Source organism: Protopterus annectens, chromosome 13.part0 (genome assembly GCF_019279795.1).
Source record: "Protopterus annectens isolate FY-2018-M chromosome 13.part0, PAN1.0, whole genome shotgun sequence".
Taxonomy (NCBI): Eukaryota; Metazoa; Chordata; order Ceratodontiformes; family Protopteridae; genus Protopterus; species Protopterus annectens.
This window is the reverse complement of record NC_056747.1, coordinates 472,969,773-472,997,189: the sequence shown is the minus strand read 5'-3', so window position 1 is coordinate 472,997,189 and position 27,417 is coordinate 472,969,773. Positions and strand designations below refer to the sequence as shown.

The following is a 27,417-nucleotide window of genomic DNA, read 5'->3' as shown; positions in this document are numbered from 1 at the left end:
GCCCACACTGACACCTCTTGAAACCAGACTTGGCTTTTTCAGACATATCCTGTAGAACAAGACCTGCAAAAAACTGAAACACTTCTGTCAAGAAAAGTGGTTAAAGGTACACAAACACAGCAGTAATAATGCAGGTATCCAATCCTAGATCAAGTAACAAAGGTGGGGTAGGCCCCAAGGAAACTATATGAATATATAAAGTTATATATATATCAGAGTACCAAAAAAAATTATCTACACACGCACACAAATTTTAGAAGTTTACAAAATTCAGAAGAAATTCACAAGAAAAATCAGAAGAAAATAGCTTATCTTCCCAAAAGTTGGTCAGAGCTCAAAAACTCGATGCGATTGGTTGCAGCGGCAAACTAGATCTGAGGGAGAGGCAGAGGGAATTGTGGGAGGTAGGTTGGTCTCGAGCTTCTCCTAGATGCAGAGCTTTGCTAAGTGGCCGACTCGGAGCAGAGGATCGGCTCCGACACCCATTTGTAAGAACAAACGGCGAGATTGAACACACTCACATCTATGCTTTTCGGAACTCCACAGAAAATTCACCAAGCACCCGACTCTATCCTTGAATTACACAACCATTCCATAGAAGCAGTCTCCACCCTCAAATACCTAAGATTATGGCTTGCTCAGGCTCAACTTCCATTTCCTTGCATACAGAAAGAGAGCAAAAATAAACTTCCTCCTCTTCGGGCCAAAAAGCTCTCTCCTTTTCTATCCCAACCAGCTAGAACAGCCATCGGCAAAGGAGTTCTTCTTTCTCAGCTTAAATACGGACTACTCATTTTCGTTTCTGCCTCTAAGAAAAATACCACCACACTCCAGGCAATCTCCAACAGCACCTGCTGATTCATCATAAATTCATCGCTCTGTAAGGATCACTATTATTCTAGAAAAAGCCACATGGCTACCCAAAAAATAAATATATAACTTACTGTTAGGATCCCAACTCTAAAAACTAGTCCAAATGCAGACAATTCCCCTTGCAGCTAAACCTCATGAAAAAAACTCCTCATGCGAACAAACATACTACTCCCAAGACATACCTACTGTCATTATCATTAGAACCACTCCACAGAACACATGCATTCTGTTCAAAGATACCTACTCTTTGGCAAGCTCTCCTTGTAGACCTAAAGGAGATCAACACTTACTCCAAGTTCAGAATGCAGCTCAAAAAGCACATCTTCATCCAAGCCAAATGATCTTCTTTCAACAGAGACCATATTCTCTAACACACCATCCCTGTCTCCTTTTCCATGTCTCTTCACCTTTCTTAGAATTACTTAAGGTTTACCCATTAGAATAATTGTACATTACATTCTGCTTGTTCACCAGAAACTACATATACCGTTTTTCTATGTAACTAATCTGAGCTACTCTATTATTACAAACATCTCTGCACTTCTATTTACAAAATGTTTTGTATTACCATCCATCCAGGCTGAGCCTGAAATTTGTCAATACCGATCCCAGTGCACTACCTCAAAATACATACATTCATACTGTGACACCCGTGACCTGGCCCAGCAATCAAGGAGCCTCAATCCACACCACTAACACCAGAGAGGGCATCTCATATAGGAGAAAGGATAACAAATACACACAGTAAAGTGCAATTTCCCTTAAGAGCACACAGAGATCACAGTCAGTCTGGGGCTGGTTACTCCCTTGCTCTCCAAGTCCCCAATAAGACTCCCCACTGGCACAGCTATAGGGTCCAGATCTCAGCCTAGCTGGCAAGCTAACTTCCAGTACCCTCTCTGTCCAACCAGTGCTTCGTGTCCCTGTCCAAGTAGCTGAGACACACAGACACACTTTGAGATAAGTATTTACACAACTTCACAGACACTCCTGGGAAAGGCTGACACAGATTATCCAGCTGTGCCCCTATACCAGACTATATGGTACTAATTCCTGCCACCACCAGCTAATAATTATCAGCTACCCAAAGGCCCTTAAAAGGGTGTACAATTATTACTGTGAAATATTATCCAATAGTAGTGTAACTAAGCAATCAAGGCTTATTAGTAGGGCTTATTACAGGATCACTTATAAGCATGCAATGTACTCTAGAGCTTAAATTCTCTCTATATAAACCACCCAGAGTTGAAAAGGGTTTAGAAATATTTAATAATAAATACTAAAAACACAAGACAATACTACTACACCACAGGGCTATTCAAGAGTTCAGAGATGACACAGAAACTTAAAATAATTCAGTAGTACAGTTCGGACATAACAGAAAAACACAGTCTAATCTTTTCTAATTCATAGCTATTGCTACAATAAAACATACTTCTAAAGTAACTTACTTACATACAGCATAAGGCAGTGCTGAGTTGGATAATCAAGATCAAAATGCTTACATTCTCTCTCTCTCTCAGCAATAGTTTTTAAAATCACTAACAAGCATTTCTGTTGGGCCCTCCCAGACTACATCATTTTGACACTTAGGTTTGCCCAGTATACACATTACATCATTTTGACACTTGGCCTGGCTACATTATTTAGCAAGCTAGCACCTGCTCAGGAAGCTACAACAATAAAAAAACATTTCACATGTAAACTCTAGTAATTATTCCTTAAGTTAAAACAAAAGGAAGAATGTGCTAGCCCAGACAGGCTAACTCCGAGCTCTACAGATCAAAGGATAGATTTGAAATAATTTTAACTTCAAAAGAAGGACTTGAAATGCTTGCCTTAGTTTTCCTTACAGCACATGGCAATGTTGCTACAACCTTGAAGTTCAACATTTTACAGTATTTTCTCTCATTTAAGAAACAAGCCTGTATTTCACATTTATATTTACAAATGCCAGAACTATATATCAAATTCTATTTGACTAGGCTGGGAGCCTTCATCCTTCTCTACCAGTCTTCACACATACATACTTCAAGTTATAGTTCACTCTGCAAAAGCATCTGTACATACACACAGTGAAGCAAATTCAGAGGGGAAAAGCTGAGAAAAAGCTCAAAAGGATCACAGACGGCCAGACGGAATTTAAGGTCAATGGTAGAGAGACTGACACACAGGCAGTTAAAAGGAAAGCAATTTATAAGAATCAATTTGCTGCAGAAAACAGGAGAAATAGTGTCTGGCATTTAAGTGGAGAAGACTGATGATGCTGTGAGTTGTTAACAAGCTGCTTCCTGAGACCAAGGGTATGATTCCTTCCATTACAGTTTGCTTCCTGTGTTATTTTGAAGAAGTAATTTAAACTCATTATATCCCCGTGACGCCTCCAGGTGCATCTGCAGTTAACTCCTACTGATGTCTCTAGGTGTCAAATAATGCTTTTTCATATTTGCATCAATAATTCCAAAACCATGCTATGTACAAGGTTTTAAAATATTTCATCTTAAAGATTACACAATGGCAAATCAGCTGCATTAATATTTGACCTCTGTCTAGTGCAGGTAAATAGATATTAACTGTTGTTTTTATGATATTAATTTATACAACTATAATTTTCACATTTTCAAAATATCTCAACAACCAAGTAACACAGACAGAACTCCTCAGCCTCATATGAATGCTTTCGGCTAGATGAAAAAAATACTGCTGATAGTATGTGTGTAGCTTGAGTCATTGCTGAGATTGTGAGTTGTTTACAAAATATTAGTAATGTCTCCAGTACAGTGTTTACTGTGATTTATAAAATTTGCTTTAAGGCCTAGAATCTAAAGTATATTACCACTATAAAATAGTTTATGCTGAAGAATTTTCCATTAATACTTCTTTAATAATCCCTATGGTTCCAGAGTGAGGACATAATTCGATTGTCAAAAGGCTTATTGGAAGGTACAGTGCAAACGTCCTGAGCTCCACTGGAGTGAATGAGTTAACTAAACAGTGCTCGGAGATGATCAGGAAATTAGGCTTGGCTCCTTAATGGTCTCCTTGCCTGCATGCCTAGTAATTACCTGCAAACTTAAATACGTATGAATATAACAGCACAAAAGGATGCGACAGACATTTAGCAGTTTTACAACAGTATGGTGAATAAAGCAAAAAACAAAGTTACGTACTTACCAAAGTGATAGATCCATGTTGCCCTTTTTGTCCTGTAAAATGTATGGGTTTTTGAATCCAGTCAGATCTGAACATCACCTTACACCAGAATACTGGAGCTGAGAACTCCTCCCTCACCCACAACTCCCTTCTCCTGACTGATTTACCTCGGATCGAGTTTGCTGACCAAGTCCTAAAAGTCACTAAAAACTGTAATAATGAATAAAAATGGTAGTTTGCAACATTGCCCTCTACGGAATGAAAAGAGGAACAGGAGATGGACAATTTCCTGTCAAGGTCTGACTGATCATCAGCAGATGTAAAATGACAATTTGGAAGGAATGATGGATTGGATGAAGACAGGACAACACAGGTTTACTAGTTATGTTAAGGACATAACTTTCATATCCGATGTTGCTCATTTTCATCCAATTCAACATGTGGAATAGATTCCCAAGCTACCTAAAAAGGGCCTGGGTGGACTAAAGGAAGGATATTTCTGAGAATGGCAAAGCCAAAGGATGTGTGGGATCTAGACTGCACAACCAGTTTGTAATGAGATACAAAAGGTATGAGCTTTTGACCACGTTGCTTCTACACGGCACCAACACACACTCTTTTTACATGTCTTATCAAAGCAGCCATCGCTATAGTAGAGTCAAACTTATGTTTACACTGTAAAGACAGTCCTCTTGTTTTATAAACAAAGGAAATGCAATCTGCCAGTCACCTAGAAAGAGTGGATTTTGATACATGTTGCACTAGTTTTGACTTGGAAAAGGAGACAAAGAGTTGGTCAGATGTTCTATTGCCTTTTTTATGATATAAATAAAATCTGAATATCCTGTGGAATTATACGGTATGGAGAGAGTTCTCCCTTGTTAGCAAAGTTTGGAAAAAATACAGGCAAAACAATCGGTTGATTCAAACTTGTTTCTAATACCACATTTAGAAGGAAGCAGGGATTTGTTTTCAATTAAACTATATCCTTGTTGAAAATAAAGGGTGGCTTGCAGTTCTGAAACTCATTTGCTGACATTATGGCAATAGGAAAAATAGTCTTCAGAGAGAGAAATTTTAAAACTGTAAATGCTGCAGGTTCAAATGTTTTCCAGGTAAATGACTGCAGTAAGATTGTAATATTCCATGGTGGAACTAGATTTCAAATAGGTGGTCTCAATAAGAATGTTCCTTTAAGGAAAGCTTTGGATACAATAAGTGATACAACAGAGTAATTCATCACATCCTATGCAAAAAATTGTGATGGCAGCCATCTGGACTTCTACAGTAGATTAATTGGAACACTGCATAAAAAATTCAAACAGAAAATCCAGTATTGGTGATTGGGGCTAAGAATCGGTCTAGGCCCTTCAGGGACGCCCAAATGGAAACTCCCTTTCATTTGCTTTTGTAAGTCTTTTACGATGATTCCTTCTGAGCAGAAGAAATTATGGGGACTACAGGGGTAGAAAGCCTGACATGTCTGGATATGGTTAATATTGGAGAAACCATGTGGCTAGTTTCAGGGACTGAAGATCCAGTAGAGGCATTGTGGGTGGGTGACTGAGTAGATCTGGAATGGGACCCAGTATCCATAGTGAGTGAAGTGAGCCCAAAGAAAGGGTAACCATAACTGCTGAGGCCAAAAGGGGGCAATGAGGATTACTTTGGTCTATCACCTCATGGCTTTCTGAATGAACTTCATGAGAGTGGGGATGGGTGAAAAAGCATAAAGGACACCTGGAAGCAAAAAGTGGACCACAGCATCTCTTGGTGACTGTCCCTGTGGAGGGATGAGGATGAATCAACTGCTGCAATTGTTGTTGAGGTAAAAAGCAAAGAGGTTGCAGCAAGGTTGGTCCTAGTGGCTAACTATTCACTGCCAGTTTGTCTGAGAGACCACCCGTGAGGCAATAGGATAGTCCTGCTCAACCTGTCCGCTAATACACTGGAAGTCCCAGGAACGTGTGTTGCCACTAGAAAGAAGTTTGAAGACATTGCCCATAGCCAGACTCACATGGCCTCTCAGCAAAGAGGATATGAACGTGTTCCACCACGCTTATTGATGTACCAGACCACTGACAATATCTGAGTGAATGGAAATCACATCCTTGGGTAAGACTTCCTGAAAAGCCTGTAATGCTAGGTGGACTGTTCATCTCAACGACATTAATGTAAAGGTTGCCCTCTAAGGATGACCATGTTGTCCCTTGAAGGGTCTTCCCATTGAAGTGCCCTCCACCACCCTAGAAGGGAGGCATCCCTGGTGACTGTGACCCTGGGAGTAAATGGGCAAAAAGGTCTGCCCTGTACCACTGATGGAGAAGTGATACACCAACTTGTATGATCTCTGCTTATTTGAGTAAGCCATATTCTGATGTAAAGGGAGTAAACTTTGTGACCACTGTACTGCCAATGTCCACTGAGGAACTCATGTGGTAACCCACTAATGGCACCAGAGCAACAGTAGCGGATATCAGCCCTAACAATGAAGGGATGGGACTTACCTGTAGGAGTGGATGTTATATCACTTGATAGGCTACAAACCTTAAACTCTTGCATGGGAGAATTTTACAACTTGTTGGACTGTGTTGTTTATCTGGACCCTATAAATTCTATGTCCTGCATGGGAGGTAGTTTGCTCTTCTTGTGATTGACTGATATTTTCAAACCGTTTCCAAGGGTAAGAAGGAACATTTGATTTTATAACAGTAGATCCTTGGAGGCAGCAGTTAGGAGCCAATCATTTAAATACGGGAAGACTGGATATCACTTGCAGTCGGAGATGAGCTGATACTACTGCTACAACCTTGTTGAACACCTGGAGGAGGGGACTGTAGTGAGACTGAATGGAAGTGCTCTTAATCAGTAGTGATTGGCTCCCAGCTGGAAACGCAGAAATCTCCTGCACTGCTCAACTCACTGCTGACTCAGTTACTTATCCAATCAGCATCCTCAAACAGATATCTCTCAGAATCTACAGTCCCTACCAAATGGAAACTATCTCATATAACTCCAATACATAAGAGAAGCCACTCCACTGAAATATCCAACTTAAGCCCAATATCAAAACTGTCCCCCATATCCAAAATCCTAGAAAGGTGTATGCACCAACAGCTAATCAAATACCTACTCCAAAACAACCTGCTTACTAGAAACTCAGCACAGCCTCCACCCAGGCTATAGCACATTCTCATCTCTATTATCCTTTGACACTGTAAACAGGGCTAGAGACAAAGGATACTTCATAACCTCATTATTCCTGGACCTCTCTAAAGCCTCTGACACTGTCTCACACCCCCCTGCTGCTGGACACAATGACCAACATAGGCTGTACCAGTACCACATTACGGTGGTTCTGAAGCGGTTTACAAGATCGAAAGCAAGTTGTAAAATGGTCCAGCCAACTCTCCCCCTTCCTTAACTCTACAAGAGTTCCCCAAGGCTCTATATCTTAGGGCCACTACTGATTAATACATTCACCAATAAGCTACACACCTCCTCTTCCTCAGGAACACTGACTCAATATGCAGATGATCAAACAAACGGTCCAGTCAGCAGCAGGTGTCAGCCAGTAGAAAGGTTTATTTTTTTAAAAATTCACCACAAGCGCTTTCACCCTGACAACAATACAGGGCTTTTTCAAAAAAGCCCTGTATTACTGTCAGGGTGAAAGCGCTTGTGGGGAATTTTTTAAAAAATAAACCTTTCTACTGGCTGACACCTGCTGCTGCCTGGACCATTTGTTTGATTATCAGTTTTTCTTTTCAGTCCTGCATCTGTTACCATTCAATATGCAGATGATTCAACCTTACTTTGTACCTCTCACACTCTCCCAGATCTGCAAAATAAGACTCAAAGCATTCACAGCCATTGAATCATGGCTCACAGATGCCCAACTTTTTCTAAATCCTAAAAAGATTAAACATATTATTCCACCCCCCACACCAAAAAAAAAAAAAAAATAAAAAACACACATAGCCCCGATCAATTTAACATCATCTCAGCTGTAAAAAATATCATAGAAACTGTCCAACAGACCAAACTACTAGGTGTAATTATCAAAAGCAATTTCACCACTGACCTCCACATCCACCAAAACAAAGATGACAAAAACTAGGACTCCACTACAGAAACAAACAATTCCTCACCGCATCAACCAAACCTACACTGGCTAAAACTTTCCTGCTCCCCTCTCTACTTTATGGGTCCTGTATACTCACCAATCTGCAAAACTCCACCATGTCCAAATTGGAACAATGGTATAATGAAAATGCAAAGTTTGCAACAAATGCTAAACAACAAACACTACTGCGAACCACTGAAAGGAGGAGACTGGCTTGAACTGCCAAACCAGCTAACATACATCCAATTAACAACTACACATAACCTAATCTACAAACCCACTGCCTGCCCTAGAAAACCTTATCAAACACTACATACCAAACAGACCACTGAGATCAAAAGATAAAAACCTACTCGAAATCTACAAACCCTCCACGCATACTCAGTTTCCAAATTATGGAATTCACTCCCACCAAACACCAAGTTAACTCCTAGAATGCCACTATTTAAAGCCTCATTAAAGGAGCACTCTCAACTCATGCTTAAGCACATGTGCAAGTCTAGGTTAATTCCCCTTCTACCCCTCTCTATCCCTTAACCTTCACTGACTTTACAACTTCTGAAACTTTCCATTATTAAAATGGGACATTGAGAATGAGAGATGCTATTACTGGAGGTTTCTCCCTTCTCTGTATAACCTATACTCTAGCACAACTAACCATTTTCTTTACAAATAGCCTAGTATTAACCCTCTAATCACAACTAACTTTTTTCTCTACAAACACCCTAGTATTAACTCATAGAAATGCTACAGAAGTTCAGCAAAAACAGAATATAAGCAAAAATCTAGAATGTGCACCTTCCTCCCTTACAGTCAAACCAACATTTAGTAAGGTCTCTGCAAACCTGTACTCGGCAAAGACAAATTATTTTCAAAATATAAAGAGCTAAATCTAACATTACACCACCTCTTAATGCCTTAGAAAAAGTAAGAAAACCATGCCATTTTTGCTATATAACTCAAGTCTACTACGTGGAACATGTCTACATGGTATAAGTTGTTTATGTAGTTTATGCAGATTAATCTTTGGGTTAAAGTCCTAACAAATACATGTATTCCAAAACTGTAATTTATCTATGTATGTTCTTAAATATGTCATGGGGCAACTTTACATATGTATTCAAATATATTAGTGTGGAGATTTTTCTCCCCAGGCCTCCACTGAAAACAGGTTATGTGACTCAGTCCGACTATCCCGGTCACCAAATGTCAAATAAATAAAATAAATAAATAAAATTCCCTCTAGATCTTGATGTGACAAGTAGCCATCCTGCAGATCAACAGAACACATCCAGTTGTCTTTCCTTAACAGAGGTAGAATGGATTGTATCCTGGCCATCTGGTACTTTGTCTGTTGGACATACTGATTTAGGTTGTTGAGATAGTACAGTTGTGTACCTACCGTAAATGCAATGTTCGAGTGTATTCACTTTTGCAGTCATTACTCTTGGGTTATCCTGCTGGCAGGCTACCCGCAGTCGGCCTGAATTCCAATGTCTTGGTCCGGCGTCGGTTGCTGTCGCCTCTTCCCTGACTTCAGAGCACCAGGGGTATAAAAGATGCAGCCGACGCCATTTTCTTCAGTTTTTCTTGCCCCAGATGTCAGGTGCCCCCAAAAAAGTAGGCTAAAAAAATTATGCCAATAATCATGCATAACTAAAGTAAACATTTCCTTCATCTACAAGCAAATACACCACATAGGTTGTATAGAATAGAGAAGTACAGATAAGACCCAGCAAAAGAAAGGGGGGTGGTGGGAGGGTAACCTGGACGGCAACAGTGAATACACTCTAACATCTACATTTATGGTAGGTACACAACTGTACTATGTTCATCGTGTTTCACTGTTGCAGTCATTACTCTTGGGTTGAAGCCCAAAGCTGAGGATGGGTGGCTGTGGCTAAACAGGATTAGGAGAGGCTATGAGGCCCAGCAGAACTGCAGTGGCAAAGCCTGCTCTGGATTTAGAATAGAGAGGCAAGTGGTAGTGCTTTGTAAAAGTGTGCATTGAACTCCAAGTTGCAGCCTCTAAGATGTCTTTGGTTGGTACTCCTCTGAGGAAGGCTGCTGATGTGACTGCTGCTCTGGCTGAATGTGGCCTAATGCCCTTATGCACTGATTTGCCATGTTGTGAATAGCAAAAAAGAATGCAATGGCCTATCCATTTTGAAATGGTCTGTTTTGAGATGGCCTTTCCTTGTGATCCTGCAGCATATGCCACTAAAAGTTGCTCAGTCTTTCTGAAAGCTTTAGTTCTGCCCAAGTAGAAGCGTAGCGGTCTGTGTATGTCCAAAGAATGCAGAAGTCTCTCACCCTTGTTCTGTGGGTTTGGATAAAAGGTAGGCAAGTGAATGGTTTGGTTAAGAGCCACACTGGACACCACCTTACGCATAAATGTTGGGTGTGTCCTCAGAGAAACCCTGTCTGGATGGAAAATGATAAAAGGTTCCACAGCCATGAGTGCCTGTAACTCTGACACTCGTCTTGCAGAGGTGATTGCTAGGAGCAGAGCTATTTTCCAGGATAAGAATTTTATATCAGCTGTTGATGCTGGCTCAAAAGGAGGCAGTGTGAGGTTTTTCCAAGACATAATTGAGGTCCCATGCAGGTATTGGTGCTGTCCTTGGAGGTCTTATGTTTTTGGCCCCTCGGAGGTACTGCCTTATTAAAGGATGAGAAAAGATAGGTGGTTCCATATTGTAATGGGCTGAAATGGCAGAGGCATGGATCTTAATTGATGAAAAAGATAGGCCTTTGTCCAGCATCTCAGTTAAGTATTGTAAAATCTGAGGAATATTTAGTACAGACGTGTCAATTCCTTGTGCCTGGTTCCAGGCACAGAATCTCTTCCATTTTTCTGCATAAGATTTTCTGGTACTGGGCCTCCTGGCCTCCAAAATAACATCCATCACAGCTTTGGAGAGAGGAGTGTTATGAATGGCTACATAATCCGCCATGCTGCCAGATTTAAGATCCTGAGTTGGCTGTGCAGGATCTGATTGTTTTGTTGGGTCAGTAAGTGAGAAATTTGAGGCAATGTCCAGGCTGGACCTTGAGACAAGTTCTTTAGGATTGGGTACCAGTGCTGGCGTGGCCAGTCTGGGGCAATCAGTATCATTTTTGGCTTCTCTTGTCTGACCTTTAGGAGTACCTTGCGTTGGAGAGGCAGTGGAGGGAAGGCATATACTGTTAGGCTTTTCCAGCTGATGGATAAGGCATCCACTTTCCATGCTTGCTTGTGATAAGTCCTTGTGCAGAATCTCTGTAGTTGGCAGTTGTGAGGGGAGGCAAATAGATCTATGTCTGGGCTTCCCCATTTCCTTGTTATCATGCTGAAGACTTGTGGATCCAGTTTCCACTCGTGGGGGATCCATGAGGTTTCTGCTTAGTTTGTCTGTCAGAGTATTTATCTTTCCTGGCAGGAACTGTGCTTGCAAGTGAACTTGATAAGTCAATGCTGTGTCCCAAAAAGTCATGGCTAGTCTGCAGAGGGGGTAGGAATGTGTGCCTCCCTGCTTGTTTATGTACCACATGATTGTAGTATTGTCCATCTTTATCAGTAGTTGTCCAGGATGAAGTAAATCCTTGAAAGCTGTCAGGGTATTGTGAACAGCTAGCATATCTTTTTGACTGATATGAAGATAAATCTGGCTTGCGGGCCATGTGCCCTGAATACATTTTCCTGCCATGTGGGCCCCCCAGGCATAATCTGATGCATCCGTTGTTAGTGTCTGCCTGGCTGTGGGTAAAGTGAATGGCTGTCCGTTGTTGTGGTGACAGGCCTGTGCCCACCATCGAAATTCCTGTTGCAGGTAGGGAATGAGGGTAATTAATATTTCCAGTCTTTGGCAATGTTGAGTTCAAACACTTTTTAGATACCATTGTAGTTTCCTCATCCACCTTGGATCCCGGAAACTACCGTCCCATCAGTCTGACAAGCCTTATCTGCAAGGCCATGGAGCGTATTATCATGGAACTTATAAACAAAGACATTGGCAACCTTCAAACACTGGACCCCACCCAGTTTGGGTTTGTGAAGGGCCGATCTTGTCTCCTGAACCTGATTGACTTCTTTGAATCAGTCTCCATTGACAAGGGTAAGGTGGTCCACACAGCCTATCTAGACCTTGCCAAGGCCTTTGACACCATCCCCCACTCTGGAATCATAGATAAACTTAGTAAGTTGGGCATTAATCCCTATGTCACCCAATGGGTTGCTAAATGGCTTACTGATAGAACCCACACTGTAAAAGTAGCTGACTCCAAATCCAGCTCCAGACAAGTGACAAGTGGAGTACCTCAGGGTTCAGTCCTGGGGCCGCTCTTGTTTAGCATCTACTTCTCTGAAGTACAGGTCAACACTAAGGGACTCTGGCTAACAAAGTTTGCAGATGACTGCAAACTGGGATCCATTATTGAATCCCCAAATGATGTGGATACTCTACAAAAGGGCCTTACAGAAACAGATGCTTGGTGCCAGAGCCATGGGCTCAAGCTCAATGCCAAGAAATGTATTGTTATCCCCTTTGGGAAAAAACATGTATCCATTAATTACCATATAGGTGGCAGTACACTAAACACAGAAAGTGTGATAAGAGACTTAGGGACACAGGTGGACAGTGGTCTCACCTTCGATAACCACATCACCACAACAGTCAGGAAATCCTTCTATGTAGCACACCTCATCACGAAGGGCTTTTCATCCAGAAAAAAGGAGGTCATTGTCCCACTGTACTCATCCCTCATTAGACCCATTATAGAATACAATGCTCCATTTGGTATGTACCTCTCAAGACATCTGCAACAACTGGAAAGGCTTCAGAAATACCTCACTAAAAGAATCACAGGCCTAAAGCAGATGCCCTACGCTGACCGCCTTAAAAAACTCCAGCTATACTCTGTCGCATATCGTCTACTCTGAGGCGATCTCTGCTTAACATATAAGGCCATGTCAAACCCAGAGCTGTTGGACATGCTACACTTAAAGAAATCCCAATCCGTCAGAGCTACACGCTCCAGGGATCTAAACCTCGTCATCACAATAAACAAAACATGCTGGAGGGATAGGTTCCTGACCCAGAGACTCCCCAGACTCTGGAATAGATTGCCCATACATGTCAAGCAGAGTGCCTCTTTGGACCTCTTCAAGAGGAACCTTGACAACTGGATGGGAGAAAGGAAATTCACCCCAGGGATCACGTCAGTCGCCCTGCTAGACAGGGGTCCAGGAAAGTAAATAATGTGGGAAGAAATAGCCAGGGAATTGTTATGGCTAGGCTTGTATAGGCCCTAGGGCTGATAGCCTAGTACCAACCTATGAACCTATATGTAGTCTGGCATATGGAATTAGCATAATGCAGGATGCCATGAAGCCCAAAGCCTGCAGAATTTTTCTTGCAGATAACTGGGTCTTTGTTGCCAACATTTTGAAGTAAGAAGTCAGTTGCCTTTGTTTGTCTGGCGTGAGATAAGCCATCTGGGCAGTTGTATTTAAGCTTGCACCCAGGAATATTATCTCTTGAGGGGGTACTAGTTTTGATTTCTTTTAGTTTACTGTGTACCCTAGGCAAATTAGTAATCTTTTTACAAATGCCAGATGCTTTAGTAGAATGTCCTTGTTCTCTGCTTGAATAAGGCAGTCTTCCAAGTAAGAACATACTTGAATTCCTCTTTGTCTGCAAAATTCAATTACTGGTGCCAGGCATTTTGTGAAAACCCTGGGCGCAGTAGATAAGCCAAAGGGCAGTGCAGAGAATTGGTAGTGCATTGAGCCAGCTATGAATCTGAGGTATCTTCTGCAAGACTGTCTTATTGGGACATGCAGGTATGCCTCTTTTAGGTCCAAAGTTACAAGCCAAGCCTTTTTGCCCAGCATGGGCAGAAGCTGCTGCAGAGTCAACATTTTGAATTTTGGAACGTCCAGAAATGTGTTTAGAATAGACAGGTCCAGTGTTGGTGTCCAGGCTTTGTCCTTTCTGGGTACCAAGAAAAGTATTGAGTAAAAACCTTGTCCCTGTTCTTGCTGTGGTACTCGCTGAATCACCCTCATGTCCATGAGAGGGATGAAACTTGCTTTTGTGCCTCTGCCCATTGATTGTGTGGCAGGTCTGGCATACCTTTTGCCCTTGGCAGGGTGTGAAAGTGGAACCTGTAGCTCTGAGACACTATGTTCAAGACCCATTTGTCCTGGGTGATCATGTGCCAATTTTGTGAAAAAAGTGCTAGTTTTCCCCCTAAGGGGGCTGCCAAAAGATAAGTGCTTGGTGCTGGCAGAGGAAAGTCATTGGAACTGTTTCCTGTATGGCTGTGATTTGTCTTCTCCGTTTTTGGAGGTAGAAGCACCCCATTGTTTAGGCCTGTATGAGCCTTGGGGCTGGGATCTGCCTCTTTGTGACCTGACACTGGAAAGGACCAATTCTTTATAGGCCAGTTCCTGCTAACTCTGGGTGGCTGCACCTGTAAGAAATCCTTAACTGTCTGCATAGATTTCGCTTTGTCCTCCATTTTCTTCAACACCTCTTCTGCCTTAACACCAAACAAAGTATCATGCTGTAATGCAGCATCTAATAATTTTGCTTTAACATGATCAGGCAGATTCTGTTCCTTTAACCAAGCATGCCGCCTAATGACCGAACCCGTAACAGCGGCCCTGCAAGAGGCTTCCAGAGAATCAAAACCACATTGCAAAGTATGCTTTCCTACTTGTTCAGTTGCATGCAATAAATCCTGCATTTCCTTGTTTTCTGCACATTCAGAATTTGTTAACATTTTCTGTTTAAGCAGTGACATTAAGTATTGCTGATATTTAAGCATATGAAATTGACAATTTAAAGCCCTTACAGCCAAAGTAGCAGAAGTGTAAACCTTTTTCCCCCGTCTGTCCAGTGCCCTTGAATCCCTATCAGATGGGATAGGGTTTTTTGCAGTGGAAGCCTTGACCCCTTTTGGGACCCTGAGAAATAGTTTCTGGGTTAGCAGCAGGCTTTTTATAAAGAAATTTATGTGAATCTGGAACCCTGTAGTATCTGTCTGGCTTAACAGGTGCAGGGGGGTAAAGAGTCAGGAGACAGGCCAGACTCTGAAAATACATCATCTACAATGTCTAAAACAGGAGGAATAGCAAGAGGCCTGTGCTGAGGTAGTAAAAGAAAGTCTCTGAGCCTTTTCTTAAATTCTGAGAAATCTTGGCTCTCCAAGTGGAAGTGCTCCCTCATGGTATGCAGGGTTTCCCCAAAAGAACAGTCCTCAGGAAGGGAGGCTGAAGGATAGATTCTTCAGAATCTGAATCCTCATAGGGAGGGAGAGAGTATTCCTGTTCAGAAGAGGAGTCAGAGGAAATGGAGACCTGATCTGAAGATTCATATTCTGTCTCTTGCCTAGACCTTTTATCAGGAGGGGGATGGGAACCCCTAATCAAAGTAATTAGGTCTTCGGCCATTTTGAGCATCTGTTTTTTAGGCATGGAGGCCTGTCCATGAACTTGCCGCACTTGTTTCTTTGTCTTTAGTGGTGCTTTAGTCTTTGCCTATGAAGCTGTAGTCGGCTTTATACATAACTGTGTAGGCCTGAAAACACCCTCAGAAGCCGATGCCTGCTCAGTGGCTCCGGACCCATCTGAGGGAATATTTTCCAAGTGTCCAATACCTTGAGTTTCCAGAGGCCTAGTCTGCTCCATGTGGGAGTCTGATGCGGCCTGTGGCTCTGAGGTAGCGGGCGTCAGGGGCTGCAAAAGCGCCTCACTGAGAACCGGCAACTGGCTTAGAAGAAGCCTAGTCTGTTTTGGACCTCGGATGCCTGTCCTTTTCCTTGCGTTTCTTGTGAATTGCGGTTGTCAGATGGCTATCCGACAACATCGTGTAATTAAATCTTCGGCCAAAGTAATGAAATGCAAAATCGTACCGACGCTTAATAGTGCGTTGGTTAAATCTAGCACAAAACCTGCAATTAGCAACGTCGTGATCAGGGCCTAGGCAAGGAATACAATAAGAATGGAAGTCCTTATGAGGTATTTGCTTCCCACAAGAAATACAATTATTAACTTTATCTGACATCGGTCTGGAGCAAGAAAAAAGTTTCCCCAACTGGGTACTTGGCTTTAAATGAAGACTTCGGATCTGAAATTCGAACATGAAAATCTCATGAGTCGGCCGACCGGCACTTGCGAACTGCTTCTGCTTTGGGCACCGCACGGCAAGAAAGACTGAAGAAAATGGCGTCGGCTGCATCTTTTATACCCCTGGTGCTCTGACGTCAGGGAAGAGGCGACAGCAACCGACGCCAGACCAAGACTTTGGAATTCAGGCCGACTGTGGGTAGCCTGCCAGCAGGATAACCCAAGAGTAATGACTGCAACAGGGAAACACGATGAACATCCAATATTGCTCTGAGTTCCCGTCTTTTTTGAAACTTCAAAGAACCTGGAATAGACTCCAGGATCCAAATTGGCCTGGAGGGACCAGCTGGATGACTTGATTAGCAACTTTAGCACTTCTCTTGCTGCTGATTCCAACTGATTGGGTGATGTATATTGAGGAAGCTGTATTTTGCCAAGCTAAAGGGTGTAAAGTTAAGTGTCCCCAGACTGCAGCAGCGAGGCAACCATTTATGGACTCTAGTAAGGTTTCTCAGTGAAGAGTCCACAGAAACAGGTTTTGTGGTCCGCTTCTTCCTCTCACGCTACATACATTCTAATTGCCTCTGCCTCTGGGCAGTCTAGCCCCAGGAGTGTCCTGGTGAAAACCTTGGGATTTTTTGAACCACATTTTTCTAACACCCTTTTGATTCGCAGAAAAGGTTCTTTGAGGAGTAGAAAAGAGATTCCTACAACAGACAAAGTTTTACCATCCTGTTCACTCCTAGTAAGCATTTCTTTTACCTTCGGTCTAAAACATAGTGGAACCGTCATAGGCAGCCTTGATAACGGATGCCTTGAAGCTTTAAGCAAACTCTCATAGTGGCATCCAGGCAAGGCAAAACTTTACCAGCTGCCCTTGATGTACCATCAGCTTCATTTGACAACAGTTGCATGGACACAACTGGGGTAGACTGAAGGGCAGACATCTGGACATCCACTGTCTTTTGGATGTCATTAGGCAAGCTACATGAAAGAGATGTGGAATGCTCCTTGATAAAGTCTCTCTGGAAACGTATCAGGTGTGCTAGGTAGTTCAGTGCTCAAAGAGCAAAGGCCACTGATGCACATGTCCACTTCCCTAGTCTGTCCGACCCCCTGACTTCCTGTTGGGGGGGGGGGGGTGGATAAAGGAACTTTCTTCAGATAATTCCTTCTTTGTGGCTGCTGCTACCACCATGGAATCTTTAGGGGCCCCTCTGAACAGTGTTTTCTGCCTTTTGGGGCAACAACAATTTTGGCCCTTTTTTTTTTTTTTTGGGAAAAGGTCCAGGTTCTGCCACATCAGGCTCCTACCAAGATTTCTGAGCAATACGATCTATTTAGGGGTCAGGAGGTGGGATCACCCAGGATGTCAATGGGTGAGACTCAAAAGCTTCAAGGAACTTGGACTCATCATAACGAGTTTATGCAGACCATCCCCCTTTTGCTTCATCAATTCCAGAATATCCCCAAAGGAGAAGTCCTTGCGGGGAGGGGGGCTGTCCTTGTTGAGTGAATGACAGGAAAGAGGAGTCTTCCATTGGGAATCGGGATGCACCTGAATTTAGTACATGCATCAATCTCCTTGGCCCACTTCCATGGCCTCGAAAGCCAATTCAGCCAATGGAGCGGAGGAGAAACTACCCCCGTTAGTGGACTTGGTAGGCTTCCAGACTCCAAAAGGGGTCAACTCTGAGGAGGACTTCGGTGCAGAGCTGTCTACAGCCGAATCACTCAGGGGGAGGAAAGGTCTGAAAGCTTCTGAGTCTACTCCAGTGTTGTAGCTCTGACCCTGATGTTCTGGCTCTGGGGCTCTCCTTGAACCGAAAACATCAGTGTTGACAGAGTAAGGGATGATGTGGAAGCCAAAGTCTCCAGGGCTATCAGATCAGACTGTGGTGTTATGGAAGAGCTCCGATCAATAACTATTGGCTTTGGAAAGACAGCTATGTCAGAAAGGTAGGACAGTGTTGAAGGAACCCCTTCCTGGACCTCTCCTTGGGGATGGTGCTGGGAAGGACCACCATTTGAACGTGTCCGCAGGAATTTCTTTATAATACTGTTGGCATCCAACTCAGTCATATTTCGGGTGGATGTACCAGATCTCGAAGAAGCCACAGAAATTGGTCTCAATGGTAGCTTTTGGTGAAGAATCAAACAACATCTGGGCCTGACTGGACCCAAAGAAAAGATAGGTTTTCAAGGAGGGAGTCTGGACTCCAGCTGCAGGTGAATTCAACTGCTTTGACATACACACCTCCAAACACTAATTCATAAAGACACCATCAAGAACATAACCATGAAACACTCTGTGTTTATTATATACATTGTAGTACATATTTTAAGAATTATCATAATATAAAATGAAATAAGGTTTGCAATGTTTTTGAGATTATGTTTTTTCCCCTTTTATATTATTTGTATATATCATGCACTGTGTGTTTGCACTTTAAGAAGTAGATAATGGTCATAATGTGTTGATGAATTGTCTTAACTGACTTAATAATTGACTGAATATGTCATATATAAGGAGGTGCTGTTTTTGCAATAAATTGTTCCACTGAAGGCGAATGGCCGAGGTACCAGAACGTGCAATAAATGCTTAATACAGTTTTTGTTTTCAGCGTTTTTCATGGTTATGTTCTTGATGGTATCTTTATGGATTCAACTGTCTTGACAACTTAGGGGCGGACCCAGAAGAACGGTGGGATTTGGCAATCTTTTATTTGATTTTTTTCTACTCTTTTTTTTTTTTCTCTCTTCTCATGCTGTTTGTCTGTGTGTTTCTCTTTGGATTTTTCTCTCTCTCTCTCCTTATCCACAGCTGGAGAAGTGGGAGGTACTTTGGCCTCACAGGACATTCTGAACCCTGTCTAAGGGGGAAGTAAACCTTTAGGTATAAGTTTCTCTCTTCTACCTTGAAGTGCTCTGGTATCAAAAGCACAGATGTTATAATTATCCTGCAGATGAGAGGGACCTGGACAGTAAGCACAGAGGGAATGGGGATCGTGAGGGGGTACCCTGTGTGCACCTCTTGAAACCAGTGGACTTGTCAGTCATTAGAAAGTACAGTTTTGTACCTACCATAAATGTAGATGTCCGATAGGTATGCATCTGCAGTCCTAACATATGGGTTGTCCTGCCTCAGGCAGCCCTTCGGTCGGCCGGATTCCAAAGTCTGGGTCTGGCTTCGGCTGATGTCGCACTTCACCTGACATCATAGCTGCTGTTTATTGGGTATAAAGGCATCAGCCGACGCCATTTTCCTCAGTGTTTCTTGCCCCAGATGCCAGGTGCCCTCTAGTAAGGCTAAATTTGGATAAATGCAAATAATTCCAAACAGTAGAGAGCAAACAATATATAAAAAAATATATATATATATATATATATATATATATATATATATATATATATACATACATACATATATACAAACAAATACACCATAATAGATTCCCCCAGCTAGCTAAAAGAGGGGTAAATACCCTAGGAATACCACAGAGGGAAGGAGGGTGGGTAATCCTGGCTGCAGATGCATAGCTGTTGGACATCTACATTTATGGTAGGTACAAAACTGTACTATGTCCTTCAAGGATGCATCTGCAGTCCTAGCATATGGGTAGAATACCATAGCCAAACTAGGGGAGGAGGCACTAAGATAAAGATGGTGTAGTTAAGATCCCTTGCAAAACAGCAGTTGCAAAACCTGCTCGATCTAGAGTATAAGGGAAGATTGTAATGCTTGGCAAATGTATGCACGGAGCTCCAAGTAGCAGCTTCTAAAATGTCTTTGGTAGCCACTCCTCGTAGGAAAGCTGTAGTGGTGGCTGTAGCTCTTGTGGAATGAGGTCTGATATTAGCAGGAGTTGTCTTTCCATGAAAAGAGTAGCAAAATCGAATGCAATTTCCTATCCATTTTGAGATTGTCTGCTTTGAAATTGCTTTTCCTTGCATTCCTGTTGCATATGCTACCAGAAGCTGGTCAGTTTTTCTGCTAGTCTTAGTTCTGTCCAGATAGTAGCGTAATTGTCTGTGCACATCCAAGGTATGTAGCAGTCTTTCCCCCCTGTTCTGTGGGTTGGGGAAGAATGTAGGTAAATGAATCGCTTGGTTCAATGATACTCCGGAGACCACTTTTGGCATAAAAGTAGGGTTAGTTCTCAGAGAGACTCTGTCCTGATGGAATATAAGGAAGGGTTGTACTGCCATTAATGCCTGTAACTCAGATACCCTTCTTGCTGAAGTAATTGCTAGCAGGAAAGCAGTTTTCCAAGACAAGAATTGTAATTCTGCTGTTGCTGCTGGTTCAAAAGGGGGAAGTGTTAACTTTTCCAGCACAAAGTTGAGATCCCATGTAGGTAAAGGTGGTTTCCTTGGAGGCTTTACATTTTTGATTCCTCTCAAGAACTGCCCGAGTAGAGGATGAGAGAAAACAGGAGGATCCATGTTGTATTCTGCTGAAATTGCTGATGCATGAATCTTAATGGAGGACAGGCCATTGTGGAACAGCTCTGCTAAACATTCCAGGATGTGTGCTATGTTTGCCAATGAGACATTTTCTCCCTTTGCTGCACTCCAAATGAGGTATCTTTTCCACTTGGCTGAATAAGTCTTCCTTGTGGAGGGTCTGCATGCCTCCAGGATAATGTCCTTAACCCTCTGAGATAAACCTGGGTTGTTTTGTTTTATGCAATATTCCAAGCAGCTAGCTGCAGTGTTTTCAAGTTTGGATGTAGGATCTTGTAGTTGTCCTGTGTTAGTAGTAAGGGAAATAGAGGTAGATGCCATGCGTGTGTCCGAGACATGCTTCTCAGTAGCGGGTACCAATGTTGCCTCGGCCAGTCTGGAGCTATCAGAATTACCCTTGGCTGATCCTCTCTGATCTTCAGTAGAACTTTGTACATCAAGGGAAGAGGTGGAAATGCATATGCTGTCCGGTTTTTCCAGCTGAAGGAAAGGGAGTCCACCCTCCAAGCAAGTGGGTGGTATGCTCTTGTGCAGAATTTCTTCAATTGGTGATTGTGTGGGGAGGCAAACAGGTCTGTCTGTGGTAATCCCCATTTCTTTGTTATGGCTTCGAAGATATCTGGATGCAGCATCCATTCGTGAGCATCCGTGGTAGTTCTGCTTAAGGTGTCTGCTAGAGAATTTTCTTTTCCTGGTACAAATCTGGCCTGAAGTTGAATGTTGAGGGTCAGGGCCACATTCCACAGGTCCATTGCCATCCGGCATAGAGGATATGAATGTGTACCTCCCTGTTTGTTGATGTACCACATGACTGTGGTATTGTCCGTCCTTATCAGCAGATGACCCTGTTGAAGGAGTGGTCTGAATGCCTGGATCGCATGTTTCACTGCCAGCATCTCCTTTAGATTTATGTGTAGATTCAGCTGGTCTTGGGTCCATAGGCCTTGTATACACTTGTCCACCATGTGTGCCCCCATCCTAGGTCTGAGGTGTCCGTGTTGATGGTCTGGCTTGGATGTGGTTTGTGGAAAGGCAAGCCTCTGTTCAACTGACAGGCCTGAGCCCACCACAGGAATTCTTGCTTCAGGCATGGAATTATTGGAATCTGGGCTTCTAGACTGTGCTTGTGTTGAGACCATACATTCCTTAGATACCATTGTAGCTTTCTCATATGCAGCCTGGCATGCGGAACCAATATTATGCAGGATGCCATGTAGCCCAGGGCTTGCAGGACTTTCCTTGCAGTAAGCCGAGCTTGTGTTGTTAATGTCATGAAGTAGACTGGTAGTTGTTTTTGTTTTTCTTCTGTGAGAAAAGCCATCTGAGTTGATGTGTCTAATTCTGCACCCAAGAATGTTATCCTTTGGGATGGTACTAGTCTTGACTTTTGCATGTTGACTGTGTATCCCAAGGCTTGCAACAGTTGTATGACATTTTTCAAATCTTTTGTTAACTTTGCCTTGTTGTCCGCTTGTATTAGGCAGTCGTCCAGGTATGGGTAAATCTGAATTCCCTGAAGTCTGCAATGAGCAATTACTGATGCCAGGCATTTCGTGAATACTCTGGGCGCAGTAGATAAGCCAAAAGGCAATGCTGAGAATTGATAATGCTCTGATCCTGCAAGAAATCTGAGGTGTCTTCTGCAATCTGGTCGTATAGGGACGTGCAGGTATGCCTCCTTGAGATCTAGAGTCACCAGCCAAGACTCCTTGCCCAGCATGGGAAGAAGTTGCTGGAGGGTCAGCATTTTGAATTTTGGAACAATGAGGTATGTGTTCAGTGCGGACAAATCTAGAATATGTCTCCATTGATTTTCTTTTCTTGGTACAAGGAAAAGCCTGGAGTAAAATCCTTGGCCTTGTTCCATAGGCGGCACCTCTTCTATAGCTCTCATTCTTAGTAAGTTGTTGATTTGTCTTAGAGCGTCTGTTTTTTGGCTTGGTGGTAGGTTTGGCATTCCTCTCTTTTTTGGTAGAGTATGGAAGTGAAACCTGTAGCCCTTGTCTATTGTTTGTAAAGTCCATTTGTCTCCTGTAATGTAATGCCAGTTGTCGGAGAATAAGGCTAGTTTTCCGCCCAAGGGTGCTTCCAGTTGTTCCCTGGTAGGCGGAACTAGAGCCAAGTCATTGTGTCTGCCCTGTGGAAGTGGTTGTAGTTGATTCCGTGGCAGTACTTCTCTGGTTGGTAGGTTGCCACTGACGCCCCTGTAGGCACCCCTAGATTGAGCTCTGCCTCTTGGGCGCCTACTTCTGCCTCTCTGCGCTCTGGAGTTGTCTGGAAAGGACCAATTCTTCGAAGGCCAATTTCTGCTAAACCTCGGAGGTTGGACCTGTAAGAAATCCTTGACTGTTTGGACAGATTTTGCTTTTTCTTCCACCTTTTTTAGAACCTCCTGTGCAGGGGAGCCAAACAAACTTTGTTTCTCCATGGGAGCATCTAGGAGTTTTGACTTAACATGGTCTGGTAAGGATTGTTCTTTTAACCAGGCATGCCTTCGAATCACTGTTCCAGTCACAGCTGATCTAAAGGAAGCCTCCAGTGCATCATAGCCACATTTTAAGAAATGGTTATTGACCTGCTGAGAGTTATGTACCAAATCCTGAAGGGACTTGCGGTCTAAAGGTTCAGGAGAAGATAGTTTTTTATTTAGCTGGTCTAACAAAAATTCCTGGTACTGAATCATGTGAAATTGACAGTTCAAGGCCCTGGCCGAAAGAGTAGCAGAAGTATAAACCTTTTTACCCCATCTCTCTAATGCTCTAGATTCCCTTTCAGAGGGAAGAGGGTTTTTGGCAGAGGCAGCTGCCACACCTTTAGGGCCCTGTGAAATGGTTTCAGGGTCTGCAACAGGAGCCTTATACAAATGGTAGTGTGTGTCCGGGACCCTGTAATATCTATCTGGCTTGGCAGGGGCCGGAGGAAGAGAATCAGGAGCAGTGCAGGCATCATTATATGCATCATCAACAACTGTTAGTACTGGCGGAATGGCTAAAGGCCTATGCTGTGGTAAGTGTAAAAAGGTCCTTAGCCTTTTCCTTGAATCTGAAAAATCCTGGCCCTGCCATTGGAAGTGTTCCCTCATAGCATGCAAGGTTTCCCCAAAGGAAAATTCTTCAGGAGGAGAAGCAGAAGGAATGGAGTCTTCTGCATCAGAATCCTCATAAGGAGAATATGGGCCTTTGTGAGGGTCTGAAAGGTCTGAGTCATCCGATGAATAATCTGTAGAGACAGGTTCCGGTGGTTCAGTCCTAGGCCTCTTGTCTGGAGGGGGCTGAGAGGCCCTGTCTGGGTGAGGTTGGGATCCTCTGATCAAAGAAATGAGATCCTCAGCCAGGCTGAGTATTTGGGAACTAGAAGTAGGCCTATGTGAAGGAGTTTTGGCAGGCAAGGCCTTAGAAGATTTAGCTGCCTTAGCCCTGGCAAAAGCCTTGATAGACATGGAAGCAGGGGGTCTAGCAGCCCCACGTGCAGGGGTAGTTATGTCTAAAGGAATAGTGTCTGATAAATCCTGGGTGCCTGCTTCTGTAGCAGTAAATTCAGTAGCAGATTCAGCCATGCTCTGTGAGGTCTCGGCTATCGGAAGCATGCTTTCGGCCGAAGGAAGAACCGGGGGCTCGGTTTCAGCCGAAACCGAGACATTTGCGGTTGGCCTAACCGTGGTTTCAGCCGAAACCGCGGGCTGCGAATGTCGGTCCTTTTCCTTGCGCTTTTTAGCCAATTGAGAAGTCGGAGTCTCCGACGGCATTTTGTATGCAAAAGCGGGACCAAAAAACTCCTCTGCAAACTCCGACCGACGTCTAAGTGTCCGTCGGTTGAAGGAAGCACAGGCTAGACAAGCTGATACGTCGTGGTCTGGGCCTAAGCAAGGAAGGCAGTAAGAGTGGAAATCCTTATGAGGTATTTGTTTCCCACAAGTTAAACAATTATTTACTTTGTCTGACATCGGCTGAGGCAAGAAAGAGTCCCCAACGGGGTACTTAGCTTTTTAGAAGTCTTCGGTAGTAGAAATCTCTGGATCTGACCGACCGGCACTTGCAAACAGCTTCTGCTTCGGGCACCGCGCGGCAAGAAAGACTGAGGAAAATGGCGTCGGCTGATGCCTTTATACCCAATAAACAGCAGCTATGACGTCGGGTGAAGTGCGACATCAGCCGAAGCCAGACCCAGACTTTGGAATCCGGCCGACCGAAGGGCTGCCTGAGGCAGGACAACCCATATGTTAGGACTGCAGATGCATCCTTGAAGGACATCTACATAATCACACAAAAAAAAAAATTACAACACACCTCACATTGAATACTGTAAGCAATTATGGAAAAAAATGATACATACATACATATATACATCAAGAATCACACTGAAAAGGACACACTATATATCAACAATCATTTACCCTAAACTATTAAGTAAATATAAATCCTACTAGAAATTTCTAACACTCAGAAAAACCCAAAAGAGCTACCTAAAAACCTATCCACTTCTACTCCTAACACCATTTTAAACTAACAACCACTCAATAATAAAGTGATAAAAAAAAGAGGACAAAGATTTCCCAAAAAACAGATTTCACTTATTGTGAATGCACTGGAGCTCTAGGAGGACACGTCTGGTTAAACAGGTGGCAAATGAGATCTGAGTTAAATCAGGATGACAAAACTGTAGGTAGGGGAAGAGTCGGGGCTCTTAGATCCAATACTCTGGCAAAAGATGCCAAGGTTAGATCCGACTGGATCTGATAACCTACATGTTGAATTGGATGAAAATGAACAACAGAGGATCAAGCAGCTATTTTACTACTTTTTCTTTTGGCTGTTCCATTTAGGGGGTCACCACAGCAGATTATCTTTTTCCATTTCTTCCTGTCCCCTGCATCTTGCTCTGTCACACCACCCACCTACATGTCCTCTCTCACCACATCCATAAACCTTATCTTAGGCCTTCCTCTTTTCCTCTTACCTGGCAGCTTCATCCTTAGCATCCTTTTCCCAATATACACAGCACATGTCCAAACAAACGCAATCTCGCCTTTCTGGCTTTGTCTCCAAACCATCCAACCTGGGCTGACCCTCTAATACACTTATTCCTAATCCTGTCTACCCTCTTCATACCCAGTGCAAATCTTAACATCTTTAACTATGCCACATCCAGCTCTGACTCTTGTCTTTTTGTCATTGCCACTATCTCCAACCCATATAACATAGCTGGTCTCACTACCCTCTTGTAGACCTTCCCTTTCACTCTTACTGGTACTCGTCTGTCACAAATCACTCCTGATACTCTTCTCCACCCACTACACCCTGCCTTAACTCTCTTCTGCACCTCTCTTTCACACACTATTTTACTGCAATTATCCATAAATGGAAAAGTTTCCATAATCAACCCAAATTAACCTTCCACAAAACTTAGCCTGTGACAGTCAGCAGGACATAAAGACTTTCTCAAAATTCTTTGAAGCCTTTCACGGAAAGGCGATTATTAAACTGCTCCATGGGCTATCATTGCCATTCACATCTGTACTCTTTGAAAAACATTCTGGAATGGTTTCCACTTTGAAAACGTCTTTGTGAAAAGAAATCCTAAGTGTAAAACAAAATCTGACCTGCTTTCAAAAACTATAATCATCAGTTCCAGTATATCCCCATGTGAGCAAGAATGACATTTCCATCAGCATTACTTGGGTCATCCAGTCTGTAACGTATGGACTGTATAGTTAGATGACATAAAAAACATTAACTCTCTGGTTATTCGGGTTTACTGAACCATAGTACACCATGCAGTGTCTACCACAGACTGTCTTACCAGTTACCCAGTACACCACTGTGGGATACAGTACAGTAAGTAAATGACTTTCCAACAGAGGGATTGTGCCCTCTTGTACACCCTGATATAGACAACCCTTATATTGCTGCTCATACTACTTTCAAAGTCACAACTTACACAAAAAGGAATCAAATGCATTTCCTTGTTCTCTGAACTGGTGTGTCTTCAGAGGTATGAGATTTTGAAGTAAGAGGGTGTGGGATAGCACAATTCAAAGCAAAACCTTTTTCACCCAAGCTTTTCTTTATTTTGCTTTGATGCAGTCTCCTGGGACGATATGTGAGGTCAGCTAAGTTATGTGTTGGGAAGTCTGATCAGTGTAACAAAGACCAGTTTATTCACTCATTCTGCAACTTAAATGTTACACACATGTGCCAGCCAAGATATGAACACTGACAGCTCTAAAAACACTGCAAAAATGTGAATAGTAATATTACAAAGCAAAAAAGTTCAGAGATTTATCACAAACACAAAAAATCAGGACTGTTCTTCTCACATGAAATGCTTTGAAAAGAACATGGTTTTACTAAACCATTTAATGTACAACAAGAAGCACTCCACACAAATATACCAAGTATCATACTGGACAAAAGATAACATGATGTTTCTGTACATTACAAACTACTGTAGGGTTTATCACCTCCTTTCAGAAAATTCCACATACCCTTTGTTCTTCAGTATTGCAGCTAAGTGACTGGTCTTGTTGCCAGGAGCTGCACAGGCATCAATGACATGGGATCCTACTGGTGGGCTGAGAAGATAAGCAGGTAGGCAGCTGGCCTACGAAAAACACAAAATGAAAAAATGAAACTAACTGCACAGTACATGGGTTATACTTATAAATGATAAATTCCATTTATTAGCA

At 42.8% G+C, this 27,417-nt stretch overlaps 1 protein-coding gene across 1 annotated transcript in view; it reads right to left on the bottom strand.

Moving 5' to 3' along the window:
- Nucleotides 1–27,417, bottom strand: part of NSUN5 (NOP2/Sun RNA methyltransferase 5) — a 787,401-nt gene that overhangs the window by 231,880 nt on the left and 528,104 nt on the right. Inside the window, exon 6 of the mRNA XM_044054112.1 lies at nucleotides 27,217–27,332. Within this exon, the coding sequence (XP_043910047.1) occupies nucleotides 27,217–27,332 (116 nt within the window). The remainder of the gene's footprint in view (nucleotides 1–27,216; nucleotides 27,333–27,417) is intronic.